The 15,239-nt window shown below is 37.4% G+C and overlaps 1 protein-coding gene across 3 annotated transcripts in view; it reads right to left on the bottom strand.

Annotated features, from left to right (window-relative positions):
- Positions 1-15,239, bottom strand: part of trappc9 (trafficking protein particle complex subunit 9) — a 170,710-nt gene that overhangs the window by 50,842 nt on the left and 104,629 nt on the right. For all 3 annotated transcript variants that reach the window (XM_088405406.1, XM_088405408.1, XM_088405407.1), the window contains 2 exons: positions 10,136-10,288; positions 6,822-6,913 (listed from right to left, as the gene is read on the bottom strand). In XM_088405406.1, the coding sequence (XP_088261532.1) occupies positions 6,822-6,913; positions 10,136-10,288 (245 nt within the window). The remainder of the gene's footprint in view (positions 1-6,821; positions 6,914-10,135; positions 10,289-15,239) is intronic.

The raw sequence follows: 15,239 nt of genomic DNA, 5'->3' as shown, positions 1-15,239 counted from the left end.
GGTTTGTTCTGAGATGATGTTCCACAAATCCTTATTTTCTCCATTCAAACCAGATGTGGAAGATGTTAAGTCTGTTGAAACATAATCGCTATCATGGAATTGAATATCTTGTTTTGAATACTTGACCAGATAAATGTTGACGAAAGTTGACCATCAATCAAGCCTGCGTTGATGAGGTATCGTACCAATCAAAACTTAGGAAACACATCCAAACAAACTCATGTGCAAATCTGTTTTCAGGGTAAAATTGCCTACCTTGCAGAATAGAAAATGTATGAAAAAAAATCTTTATAAAGTTAATCAGTCAGCGATTCTCAAATGGGGTCGAAATTAAACTTAAGGGGTGCGTGAAGGCACTTTTGGGCACAGTTTGTGAAATTTTAAGGTTTTGCAGGTTTCAAAAATGTATTTAATGCTCCTTAAAAAAAATAATAAACCTTATGCGTCCCCTTTCAGATCATAAAAGAAATCTGTTGTCAACAAGAAATAACTTTTTCCACAAAAAAATAATCAATACAAACTGTCAGACCGAGAAAAAATGATTATGAATAAATATTTGTCCAGAGACAAATATTAAAACAAAGCATCCTGTTTTCGGGTTACAGTAGAGATCTGTTCACAAAAATAAATCATTAACTTAATTATGAATAAATATTTGTCCACAAAAAATAATCTACGTAAAGTTTTAGACCTGTTCTCAAAGATAAATAATTATAAATACATTTTAGTCAACTGAAAAATATTCAGCATAAAGTGTCTTATTTTGGGATTACCGTAGAGATCTCTTAAAAAATAATTAATTTATTTAACTATTAATAAATATTTGTCCCCCAAAAAATAATCATCATTAAGTGTCAGACCTGTTCTCAAAAACAAACAATTATAACCATTTGTCCACATAAAAACATTGAACATAAAGCATCCTATTTTGGGATTATAGTAGAGATCTCATCGCAAAAATAAATCATTCATCAACATAAAATTTGTATTATGAACTTACAATTTCGTGAAACAATTCAATAATCATTTTTAAATGATTTTCGCATGTTTGTTTTATTTAAAATCTTGAGTACCTTGTGAAGTTCCTTCAAGTACCCCAGGCTTCTTAGTACCCCCATTTGAGAACCACTGCCTTAGAACATTAATTTAAACAAACACTGCCCAACGTATCGCAATACGCCTTTACGGTATCGGCGTGAGGCGCAAGACACTTTCAAACCACAATTCCCAGCACTATCTGTGGGTGCTCAGAAGCCAAAAATCCATCTGTGTGAGCAGGGTAGGAGGAAAAGAAAGGAGGTGGGGTTAAATAAAACTGTGACTGCGTGAGTCGCCTCACAAGTGGTGCTTTATTAAATTATCTCTTTGCCTTTTACAGCCCCCCCGCACCTCCTTCTTCTTTCCATTTCTCTTCCAGGCTAAACATTTGTCTTTCCATTCATGGGTGAATTTGTATTCCATTGAGAAAAGGGAGGAGGGGGGCGCATGGGTGCAAAGTCCGCATGTGGGCTCGCTGTTTTGCTTCTCTAAGCAAAAAAATGGCGAGAGCATTACACCGCCGTTTCAAATTGCAAATTGATTTCATTTTGCATATTTTCCATTATGTAGGGTTCTTTTAGAAAGTCTGTGAGGCAATCTGCAAACGACGCAAGCGTCACCTCCACCCAATTGGCCAGGTGACTGTGTATTTAGCGACACTCCATTAAGTTGATCTAGTGACAGCGCATCACAAGGCGCACCATTTTGCGTTCAATCATGGGGACAGAGGAGCTAACTCGATAATCGATAAGCTTCTCATCTACACAATGCAAGATTGCAAAAGGCAAATAAAAACACCTGTTCCGTCATTTCGACCGTCACGATGTGAGAAGGTTGGAATGTTACACTGCATGGTATTTTTGGGGAATGGATTGCTTCATATTTGCACCTGAGCTACACCTAATGAAGACAATTTAAAAAACAAAAACATAGATTCTTAAACTATTCATGACCAACAATCAATCTCTAAGACATAGTTCTATGTTTTCAAGAGTTCAGACAAGTAGTAGAATCGTCCATTACTTATTGCCCTTGGGGGAAATGTTGACCCAAGTCTTGCTTTTTGATGTGTGATATCAAAGTAAAAATAGAAAAAAAGAAAAAGGGCAAGAGGAGGTTAAAATATTGAATAAATTCTCAAAACATAATGACTTTCAATATGCCATACTGCCGTCCCTTCTAAATGCTTGCAAACGGGAGGTCGAGAGGTACACCCCATAGGTGTCATATTCAGCCCACATCGGACTCATTTACTGCCCATTCAATTGGATATATTGTCCATTTTGGACATATTGAAAACGTGATATTGTATCATGCATTTCCCCCAATTTTTGCATTAATCCTCTCAATGGCAACTTACAAACGGGGTGCAATAGAAATTTTTGTTGACACTCCAAAAGCACCGGGTGGTGCTAGCTGCTAACTTATGACATTTGCAAGCCTTTCAATGACTTCAATGATTGGCTTAGCCTCGACTCCCATAATGCAAATCTTCAAAAGTCTAATAATGACATAATAAATATTCCCATTTTAATATCATAATCATATAAACGTACGGCGTACTTACTATTGCTATGATAGCTAGCTTTTTCACAATTTTTTTGTACATAACGGAGGTGTATGTCACCCCCCCAAAAAATGTAAGTATATATATATATATATATATATATATATATATATATATATATATATATATATATATATATATATATATACGCGGCCACCCAGGGGTTAAATATGCACTTAAGTAAACAATAACTTTGTGGTGAATTGATTGTTTAAGTACTTAATTAATGTAATACTAAAGTTCCTTAGCAATAAAGAACTAAAGTAATTGATTACTTTCGGAACTAAAGTAACAAAGTAATCCATTACTTTATATGTTATCTTAATGAATTACTTTAATAATTAAGTACTTTAGGCACAAATGTAACTAAGTACTTTATGTATTAAAGTATTTGATTAATTCAGTACTTAATAACCTAAATGAACTTATTACATTAGTATTGAAGTCAATTCATACCAGCTCATGTTTAGACCAAACACCTTTAGGTTAAAAAAAAAAAACTAAAATAAAAGTAACCATGTAAAGAAGTAAACAGGATGGGATGTCCTGACACTTGAGAAATGTAAAAAATAAGTTATTGGGATTGAATTAGTTCAATATGCATGATGAGGAATGTGATTTTAAAACAGAAAATTTCACCCCTTGAGGCATGTTGAATTTTCACCCAGTTATGCCATTTTCTAACAGCTAAAACACATTTCAGCCTTATATCTAAAGGTTCTACAACTAGGGGGAAAAAGAAAAGAAAATACGTATATGTATACTTCTTATGAAACCTAAAAATTGATTGTCAGTAGCATGTGAACGGGATGAAAACTAAGAATGGAGTTAATAATGAAGAAATGTTCCACTAAAGGCTTTTCATGATGTTCCGAAGACAAAAAACTGGGCAGGTCAGTTTTGCAATATAACTTCTTATAATGTTTCATGTCGGCCCATTTTTATCCATCACAATTGGCGGCAGATGATGACATCACAGTTGCTTGGGGCTCGGGGAATGGCCAGTCACGGCTCATCTATTTTCTAAGTGTGGTCATGTGACATTCGTTAGCCGAGCCAGGGCTTTCTCTGGACCCTGCGTAATTTTGCAATGAACACTGAGATTGATAAAAATGGGGGAATTTTGCTGCTTTGTTTCATATTCCATAAGCATAATATTAATCAGAATATCACGTTAAGACCAGAAGCGCAAAAAAATGGGGTTGATTTCCCCTTTAAGAGATATTTTGAAAATAAAATGTGCTCATCCTGTACAACACCTTTTGACCGTTGTTTCAGAAAAGTACAACAACATATATTTTTTCAACTTATTTTAGTACTCTGTACTAAGTTTGCAGTGATACTGCAGTGCAGTTTATCACGTTTGATAAATTGCCCAAAAAGTGTGGGACAATTCAAACTGATTTATAGCATTAAGTTTTTTGCCATAATAGCGTAGGAGAAAACACAAGTACAGCAAAAGTGGTGAAGGAGACTTGAGTCAACAGAATGCATAATCATAGATGTGGAAAAAAAAATGTAAATACTTTCAGCATATTAATCAGCACCTATTTCACAACTTTTACAAATTTACTTGACAGATAGAAGATTGAAAAACAAGGTGAGGACTGAATTTCTCCTGTTGCAAAAATAGCAAGCCCACAGTGAGTCCACATGGTGAAAAAAAATTTGGGGGCAAAAAAAGTGCCTAAGTTGTTGTTTGTGTAAAAAGAAGAAGGAAGGTCATGAGTGTGATTGGAGAAGATGTGGTCTCGGGCCAGGTGGTCTAATTAAAACGTTAGGCAATGTATGTAACATCCGTATTCTAATTGATCCTATTCACTGGCCAAGCCTGCCAACAAACGTCTTGCCTCGGAACACTTCGGAGAAAACAGAGTAACCCTTATTATGTCTGTGAGCGCAATAAAACGTTGTCAGAGATAATAAAAGCAGTCAAGCAGTAACCTTCAGAAAAACATTAGCCGAGCATCCCCGAGACTAAGCTTCTGGCATTTAGGGAGTTTGTAAAACTGTCTACCCTTTGCAGACACACGATGAAATCAATGGTTGATGCGAACAATTTTGTGGGCTTCACCCCCCCGCCTTTGAAATTTTTGTCAACTGAATGACAGAGGGTCTCACAAGTCGACTTTGCTTGCTGAGGTGGAAAATTAAATTGAAATGAAAATCCCAAAGACTCTGTAAAATCTATTGGAATTAGTGAAAAAACAAGCAAAGATTCATATCATTGATTCGAGCTTATAAATCAGAGACGTGACTGGCCTTATTTACACTTGCTTTTTGCAGTCTCCCAGCGCCTTAAAAAAAATAAAATAAAGCTCTCTCCCGCTGCAGAATTAAATTTGCAATAAAGCATGTGGCTGAATTGCTAAAAACTTCCTTTAACAGTGCATGTTTTGCCCTGCATTTGCTCTCTTATTGTGAATAAAATATAAAAAAAAAACACGCACAAGATAACCCTACATGGGCATAGCTGACAGATAGCATCGTTATGGCCTCGGAACGGCATCTTCTTTCCCGAAACTGTCAAACGGTGGAAAACACCAAACACGCACACACAAATTCAACAGAACATAGATTTTTAGAAAACAACACTTTTAAAACTACAAAGTTGGGCAAACAGGGCTTATTAATTTTATTCGCAAAGTGTAAAGCTAAGAAAAGAAAGGAAAAGTAACCAATTAGACTTACAAGTTTAGGCACAGGGGGCAACGCGTGACTTGCATCCGTAATTGAGCCTATGATGGTTTGGGCAACCCAGATAAAGGCATCCTAATGGGCTGAAGCAAATTACTTGGCTCATATAATCAGCAGCGACCGAGACTGCAAGTGTGAGGGCACCTTTATGGAAATAAAGGCAAAAATTACGTACCTTCTTTCCCCCCAGAATTTACTCCAAGGAAGGAGGATCTAGGTCAATGGTTCTCAACCTTTTTTTTTTTTATGTACCTCTTGTGAATTTTTGGGTCAAGTACCCCATAACCAGCACAAAGCATATTTTAGCTGAAAAAAAAATACTGTGCCATCAGTGTCTAATTAATTGATCTTTAAAACTACATTTATGGTGGTTTGTAGAGACATATTATATTCAGCAACTCCAGATAAAACATCGCATAACACCTGTTTTATTTCTGGCTCATCTGTCAGAATATTGTAACACTAAATGACATGGTGCAACCAGATGGGGCCGAAGAAAATAAAGCCATATAAAGTTTTCTAAAGAAATAAACTATAGCACAAACAGCAAGATGCTTCATGTTCCAATGAATTTGTTCTCAACTTAAAAAGAAAACAGTATCTTTCTTCAGAATGTTTAAAATTTTAGAAAAGTGAACCAACAATAAACAAAAAAATCATTCAACTTTTTCTTCTGCTTGGTGTACATATACATGTTATGTACATGTCATAAAAATAAAAAATTCTGATTGTCTATTAATAAAGTTTGACTGACTTATCTGGTTGTTTTGTTGACATTCCCTTTATCATCTAGTGGATGTGCAACGCAACTCCAGCCACTACTGTAGCATCTATTCTATGCGCTTTATAATGCAGTGTGTCTTATATATGAAAAGAGGTTTAAAATAGGCCATTCATTGAAGGTGCAATTTACCATCCGGTGCGTCTTACAGTGTGGAATATACGGTACATTTGGTTTGCTGATATCTGCAGATGCCCTGTTACAATCTCACGTGCCCCCATTTGAGATACGCGAAACTGGATGACTCATAATTTATACAACTTGCCTAAAAAGAAAAAAGAAAAAAATCTTTTTTTTTCCCCCTACAGTCTTGATCTACTCTGTTGCCTCATTTTCCTGATAGCTTCTTCTTCGTAGAAAGAAAAGCACAATGGCCCCAGCTGACTAATCAAAAAGGTGGCTTGGCCAAAAATGAGATGGTGTGGATCTCCAAGAAAGGAGGGGAGAAAAAAAAATCAGCCTTTGTGAATCGAAAGTGATTTCAGATGATGACAGCAGATGGTGTGACCAAAAAAAGTGCTCAGTGTATCCCGAGAGATTCGCGCACTACCCGAGCTGCTGTCTCCACTTCTCCAAAATAGACTGCAGGCCATTTTGTATGCAAATAAAAACATGGCTTGAGACCAGTTGCGGGGCTTCACATGCTAAATGACAGGTAATGAGGTGACTGGATAACCGGGAATGAATCGCAAGCGAAATTTCTCTGGGTGAGAAATGAAGACAGCATGTGAAACTCACCCCACTGCAAGGGCGCAAGCTGGAGGTGCTCCAGGACCAGCTGGTTGAGGACTCCCTCCACGCTGGCCTCACCGTGGCGCCTCAGGGAAGGGTGGAGAGTGGTCAAGGGAAACTACTAACAAACTTGCGCCATTGGGATCTACTTTAGCAGAGTTTGAAATGGAGCCATATTTGGATGGACCAGAGAGAGAAAAAAATACACACACACACACATTATATATATATATATATATATATATATATATATATATATATATATATATATATATATATATATATATATATATATATATATATATATAATACACCTGTGAGGATAAGCAGCTCTAAGAAATGGATGAATGAATAAGAACTAGAATAGAAGCATTTCAAATTAGGTCATTAGGTCCCTTAAAGCTAAATTGATAAATAAAAAGCAGCTTAAGACGTTCACTACCCTTGACGGGTATAAACGTCAAATATCTATTTTTAACTGGGCTAGCAGTGAATGAGTAATTTACCAAATTTGCTGTCAATCATTCTTCCTGTTGAGTGGCTCCAGAGACGTCTGTTAAAATAGTACAATACCACAGTATAATTCGGGTTTTTTGTATCATGGAATAAAAATGTTTTGCTGTGCTAATCAGTTAGCTGCAACTTGTCTGTGGTGTGGTTAGCTTAGCAGATCAGTAGCACTACCAGCTCTGGGGTCAAATCTGATGATCTCATGAAGAAGCATGATCACAATGAGGTAGGTATTCTGGAAATCCAGACCATAAGCCAAAACTACGTATACCATCAAAAAACAACTCTGATTTTGCAAAATTTAACAAAATTCTCCAAGTTATAAAATGACTAATGGCTGTTTTGATGGAAGGCTAGTCTACTGCATCATTTTGATGTGTTTTTCATCAATGCAGAAAATGCTGCTTCACAAAGGTAAGATGTTGTTCTTGCCATTCAGCACTCAATTGGCAGATAGGATGGCATGAATGCTTCATTGCCTCATTCGTAGCTTGTCGCCACAAATTGTGCAGGCCGGGAATCACTTGCAACAATAAGCTTGTATTTCAAGTAGGACGGCCGATATTGTTTCTCAAATGCAGCAATTGTAGACTCTTTGCCTGTCTCATTGTTTGGCCTCATCGTCTTTCTTAAGAAGCTCTCAAAAAGACATTTGGTTTTATACTATCTTGCAGGCTTAGTTTTCACCGCTGCATCATGTAGCCGATGAGCACAAGTTCACACCTGATTTTAAAAATGACTTATTTTTTTCCCAAATGATGATCAATAAAATAATTTGAGTTGATTCTCTCTGTATGGCTCAATAGCAAATGCCCCGTGGTGGTTAGGGGCAGCTGCTTTAAATTAAAACTAATGTTAGGTTATTACCATTATTAGTGTTCACCTCAAAATGTCAAGGTCTGCTGGGAAATATGTTTTTGTAACCTGACACCAGAGGTAGTAACAAACTGACTGATGCTGCAATTATCCAGGTAATATACAATGATAATCTACACAGCTGACATTTGGATGCGGGATATGCGTGAACGACGCACTTTGATTAACCTTTGAGAGTTAGCAATATACCAAGAAAGAGTTCCTCAGCTGTATGATCTACTAACATCTGATATACTTCTTCCACTATGGCTTCAAAATAATCATTAAAGTCAAGATATATGGCAAAGCATGTCAAAATTTGACTTGTCAGTGACGTAGTGATTGATAACGAAAATAAATAGTGTACATTACAAGATATTCCAGCATGTGGACTGACTTCTAAATGACTTTTCTCTTCCTCTAACTTTTCTCCCAGCAACATCTTTGGGTCAAAAGTTTCATCCTGGCACAGAGAATAATTACAGGCTGACCTCGATGTTATTTAGATAAAGCGAAAATTGCGCCGTATGACTAAGCAAGCTTTCTTCAATCACTAACACAAGCACTGCTTTGATATTGCGTCTCCCGTTTCAATATGTCTTTGGGGTTATATTACTTGTGCAGTACCTGTATAAACAATGAGACAAAGATTTGGTACTGTGTTTTTAAAATTCACCATAATTATGATGCACAGGTGTCAAACTAATGGCCTTGGAGCAAGATTCAGATTGCCATATTATTTTATGTGGTCCACTAAAGCATTTTTTGTGTCTCCACATTCTTTCTTATTGAATGGATTTTTTATTGTCATTATGACATAATTGCACATCTTACTTGGTTTTACGAGCATTTATTTTCACCAAATCCCTTCTTGGCAAAAAGTGTTTTCACTTTTTGCCAAGAAGGGATTTGGTGAAAATAAATGCTCGTAAAACCAAGTAAGATGTGCATTTATGTCATAATGACAATAAAAAGTTAAGTAGTTAAGTTGAAAGATCAATTTGTCCTTAAAAATAGAGAGTACTGTTTGGAAAAAAACACATTCACACTGAAATGTTCTCAAAACGCATTAAGAGGATTGCAAAGGTTATTTGGGAAAAATCTAAACTATAACAAAAAAACAAATCCAAGAATATGTAAATTCTATAATATCTAAGAGAAATATTGATATAATTTAAGATTTAACAACTCAGAGTGCTTTGACTGGCACTATATATATATATATATATATATATATATATATATATATATATATATATATATATATATATATATATATATATATATATATATATATATTATATTTATCTTTCTCTCTCTCATATATACTGTATATGCATGTATTTATTACAAAGCTAATTAAGTTGCTAATGTGTATTATGTATGATGGCGCCCACCGTGGCTGCCGTATTCTGTTCGCTGAGGTGAACAGAGTAAGAATTTCACAATGTAGTTTTATGCTATACATGTGAAAATAATTCTCTACAATCTACAATTGCATGAGGTGCTTAAACATTTATTTGATTTGATACCAGTTCTTTGAAGGAAACGGTAACTACAATCTGGCCCACGACTAGGAATGAGTTTGACACCCATTCAAATTGTATTTTAGAGAGCCACCCAAACAATGTCGGTGTGAGTAATCGTTCACCGCTGAGATTGACACATAAGAACACCGTCTCATGGTGTCAAAGTGTCAAGCACGGAGCCCATAAGCTTTGCCATCTGTCAGCGCTGAGGAACAAATTCCCCGCTGGCCAGAGGGCCTCCAGATGTAGCGTCCAGATGTCTTTTATCATCTTGAAGACTGGATGACATCAAACTCCCCAAATCTACTCACCGCCTTAAAAAATATATCACCTCCTTATGGAGAGAGGCATCAGAGGATGCTAAATAATGAATCCAAACCCAGATTTCACATCCTTTTTTTTTTTGAGTCAGCGGAAAAGGATATGATGCTCCAACAGATGCCCAGCTTGCTGTTGATCTGGCAGCCCTGAGCATGCTGTCGCTCCTCCTCCAGCTGTTTGGGGTTAGTCAAGCGAATTGTCTCCTGGTCGGGCAGCGGCAGACTCTCAAAGTCAAACTTGTCAACCTGGATGGCCATCCTGGAGGAGAGACAGAGCAAATTATCTCATCTGTTACGTCTCTTAACGTACTGTGTTACAAACCACTACAGAGCAGCGTGATGGGGAAAAAAATCTATTGATGAACCCACATCAAAGGGACACACAGCAAAAACATTGCAATGATGGTCTGGGAGCTTCTACCTCAAAGCGGCAAAAATGAGATAATGACACTTCAAAAACAACAAGGGGGTGGAAAAACAGCTAAACTACAGGTCTTGCAGCAGAACAACACTCCGACAGTCACCTTTGAAGATTAGTGGCACAAGGCTCATGTCAACCACTGAAGTCCCGTTTTCAAATGAGTGCTGCTTTTTCATTTTTCAAATGAATCACACACACACACACACACACACCAGGACTAAAAATACAACAAGGCAAATGGACACCGTCTGGCATGGCGTAGGGGGGCTGCTGGTCTTTCTGTATAAGTAATAACTCAGAATAACACTGTTACATTTACACTTCAAACAAGCGCAAACACTTACAGCAGTGCTTCTCAATTATTTTTTGCAAAGCCCCCCCCCCCCTTAGGAAAGAGAAAACCTTTCACACACCCCTACTTGTCACACTGACTTTAAATAAGATCATTATCAATAAAAACTATATAAGTATACCATAGTATGGGGGGGGGGCTTTGTTTTTGCTATGTGAAGTGTAATTGCAACAAAATAAGGATTGGCATTTATGTATTTATTTATTTTAATTTCACGCACTTTGATGCACCTTTTTTTTCCAATTTTAGACTAACCTGTAACCTGTAGAAACGCTGTAAAAAAGTAATTAACAGTTGTTGGATATCAATTTATATTGTTTCTTGCTTTTGCTGATGTGAAAAAGGATAGTTTTAGGGATACTTTTACATTTTTTACAGATAATTAGCTCATTCATAATCACCACTAGAGTGGGCGGGGCACAAAATGTTTACTCTTTTGTGGGTGGGGTTTGCAGAATATACTGCAGCACGGCATTAATATAAGGGAAATGAAACAATTTAGTTCAATTTGTTTTCCAATAGACATATCAACAATCAGCTTTTCATTTGAAAAGTATACACAGAGTTCTGTCTTTGTATTCCTATATCAAAATTGCCCAATTTTGGAGGGAAAAAGGATCACAGCACGCTATAGCTTAGCAGAACTAACAAAGCAGTTAAGTAATAATAACAGTAAAATTAAAAACACTAGGCTTTATCCAAAACAGAGACCAAGTCAGACTAAGACTATACGATTAATTGTATTTGCTATAGCAATGAATCACCACAATCTCAAAGGGCTTCACAGGCGAAAGGGAAATCACGGATAGCATCACACAGAATCTCACCACGCCCCCCGAAAAAAAAAAAAAAAAATCCTCAGTCCCATCTGGGAAAAATAGATATCCTAATTGCGAACTGCGAATTGGAAATGTAGGTATATGTATCAATATCCTGAGTAAATAATGCTAATCCCTCATGAGGGACCAATTTTGCCTGTTGGAAAGATCAGCAGCACCAAGCTACTTGGTATGCCAAGAAAGAAGCATCTGGCCAAAGTTTGCAGGCACAACACGTCATCTTCTCATCCCAGCGATATGATTGTGCCATCTTTTTGGGGATTAGGCCATCCGCAGACCAATCTAAAGCTTTACAAGACTTTCAATAACAAAGTGCGTGCTGAAGAGTGGCCACTGAGGAACGTCGAATGTCGCGCTCGATTTCACCTCCCCGTCTCGCCCGATAACACCTCTCATCAGCTTTTACTTCTTCGGCTGAGGAAGGTTTGCGTTGAAGGGGGGGATTGGACGGATGAGCACTTAGCATCTCGATATTCTGACAAAGACTTTGCATAAATTGTGTAATTTCATTTGTCTATGAATACAGATAGTCAATTCTATTTTCTTTTGGCTGCGCTCGCCAAGCTCGGTGTGTTTGTATCTCATTGGCATTTTCATGACTCCCAATGAGTTTTACGGCAAGCTGAAGGTGATTTGAGTCAGCTGAAGGCATTCATCAGCAGATCCAATTCAAAGATCATTATACTGGCTATTTTGCTTTGATGGAATCCATTCAAGGCGGCGCCGTTTCACACGTTTCACAGAACCTTTTGTTTGCTGACGGCCCTTTTCAAATGCAGAGGTGTTCCAACCTCATGATGTTGGGCAGGCACTCGGAGACTTGGTGGGTGAAATGTTAACAATGAACATTGCATGTCAGCAGGCAACAGCTGTGCATTGGCTTAATACATGATCTATTATGTGTATGATTAGATGCTGAATGGTAATAGCAAAAGTGAATCTTAAAATCATCATCTCCATTGAAATGAATGGCTATACCATTCATTTATTCCAGCATCCCACAAATCCCCACAAAAAAAGGGTGTGTATTGCGTTTCTTCACGTGTACACTGTCAGCTCAGTTAAAATCGAGCTTTGGTGTCTATTGCCCTCAATGGTGGCGAATGAGTAAATATGAAAACTTGCATTCCATAATAGTGGGCAACAGTGTTGGGAGTAATGCATTACAAAAGTAAAGTAATAACTGTCATGAATTGCATTTTGCTGTAAGGTGGTAATCTAATATCTTATACAAAAAAAGTCATATTGCACTCGTTACAAATGAAAGTTGAGTAATGCATTACAATGCATTTTTAGCCTGAAAGTGCTGTTTTTAAAAAAAAAAAAAAATCCTTCCCCCAAATTGCCCCAAAACACCGCGAGATCAGAGAAGTCCAGGGCAAAATATTTACTTGCTGTTGTTAGTATCTACTACACCAGAGATGAATGTGGTAGCTGCAAACTACAGGTAGAATATGGACGATATGTATACAGGATGGACATACGCCCATTACTTTCAGTACATCATAAATAAAGACGAATCGTAAAGTAAAATAAAGAAGAATATACATTAATCGTTAGGTGCACTGTGTGCGCGACACTTAAAAAGCTGTCCACTTCGCGAAATAGGATCAGTAATGGGACAAACCATTTAGAACAGTGCCATAGTAACATGAAGTTATCAAAAAGAAAACATGCGGGCATTAGAAGATTTGTGGCGGAGTATTTCGTACGTAGAAAATATGCTCCAGTTTCCCACAGTGGATTAACCAGCAATTGGTGATAGGTTTGATGACAAGGTAAGCTAGCGCTAATTTTCACTCCACAATTGTTATTAATAATAGTCCATAAATAGTTCCGGTCAATATGTATCAAGATAAAGTACACAATAACAATGATGTACTGTAGCCTAGCTGCTAACATTAGCCCCACTAAAACCATTTATTTTTGAAACATCTGTGCCTAACATCCTCTTTCCGGCCGGGAGAGGGGGCTAGCTAGATGGTGAGGGTTGACTTGACCGCCTCCATTGGGTCCTGCGCTGGTCGACCATCACGGGTTAGGAGTCTAGCCGTCTGCGGTCCACCTGGCTGGAATGCGGGATGGTTCCTGCCCAATGGCTTTGCCTGCTGTCAAGACATCACTGCACTATATAGCACAATATGTTTTCTGTAATTTATATTGTTTCTGTGTTCGGTACATGCAGCATCCACTTCAACCTGTGGGCCTGGAAGGGGGCTCCTCCCACCTGTGGTCCCTTCTGGAGGTTTCTGATTTTCCCCAAATTGGGGTTTTTGAGTTTTTCCTTCCCCTTCTGGGAGCTTTGACAGGGGATGCTGTTGTGTACCTTACATTGAAAAGATGTCTCTGTATGACCTCTTTTCATTCTGTGAAGCCCTTTGAGACTTCGGTGATTTAGGGCTATATAAATAAAATTTGATTGATTGATTGATTGATCTGCCGACTGAACTTGAATTTGAATATTAACATTGAAATGACTTAAGCATAAACAATGCGACACTATGCTGCTGAGGAATAAAGGGATCGTAATACAAACAAAGATTTTGTGTCACGTCTTTAAAGGTTCACAATACAATACAAATTAAATAATTTGTACTTCTTTTAGGCTTAAGTCAACCTTTCGCTGGATGTGTAATGTGCGTAATGAGCTCCATTTAGAATGGCTAATCCATATTCCCAGTTATGGTGATGAGAGCAATGTAAAAGGAATGCAATAGCAGTGTAATGCATTGCATTTCAAACACAGTAATATAGCTCGATCATGGTGAACAGAATAAGAATTTCATTGTGTGGAATAATGATACTATACATATGACAATAAAACTTTGGAATCTTGTATTGTAATGTAACTAATTATTTTGAAATGACAGTAATAATAAATACATAATGCAATACAGTTTTGAAGTAACTTGCCCAACACTGGTGGGCAATGTAAAGACACATACTTGACTAAAATGACTGCCTCAATTGAATGCACATTTTGCTGCTCCTTTTGGTTTGTGCAGCCACCAGGAGGAAGTATAAAACATAGTTTACGTACTGTGCACCAAATAACATTATTTACTCTTTGCAGAGGATAAAGAATACATGCCTGAGTGTATTCTGCATGCATGTGTTACTCCACTGATGCTATTCTGTGAGTCTATGGTGTTTTAAATAAGTTATATGTGTTTGTCTTACAAATATTTTTTGTAATTACGGCTTTACTGCTGCATTATGGTCGCAATAGATGAAAAACACACAAATGGAAAAGCCATGCTAAAACCAACATGTCCGCTAGGCGTGACCTTTGACATTGTGCCTCTAATTACCGCCATCTCACAATAATTTGGCAGTGATGCCGGTCTAATGGCAGGGATAACACCAGCTGAGAGGGTCGTAGGGAAGCGACCCGTTGCTAATTAAATGTCGTGCTGCCTTTCGACCAAAAGTACACCATGATTATATCAAAGCATACAAGCTCACTTTTATTTCTGAAATGTTGCCACAGCCAAGCTGGAGGCGCAAATGGCAAAGGAGCACACGTTATACACACAACGTTGAAATTTGTGTTTGGTGATGTGTCTTTTTGCATGCTCAAAACACTATGGATGATTTT

This window comes from Hippichthys cyanospilos, chromosome 21, assembly GCF_059441005.1.
Source record: "Hippichthys cyanospilos isolate Australia breed blue-spotted pipefish chromosome 21, RoL_Hcya_1.0, whole genome shotgun sequence".
Taxonomy (NCBI): domain Eukaryota; kingdom Metazoa; phylum Chordata; class Actinopteri; order Syngnathiformes; family Syngnathidae; genus Hippichthys; species Hippichthys cyanospilos.
Note: the sequence above shows the minus strand (reverse complement) of the source record. Positions and strands in the feature narration are given on the sequence as shown.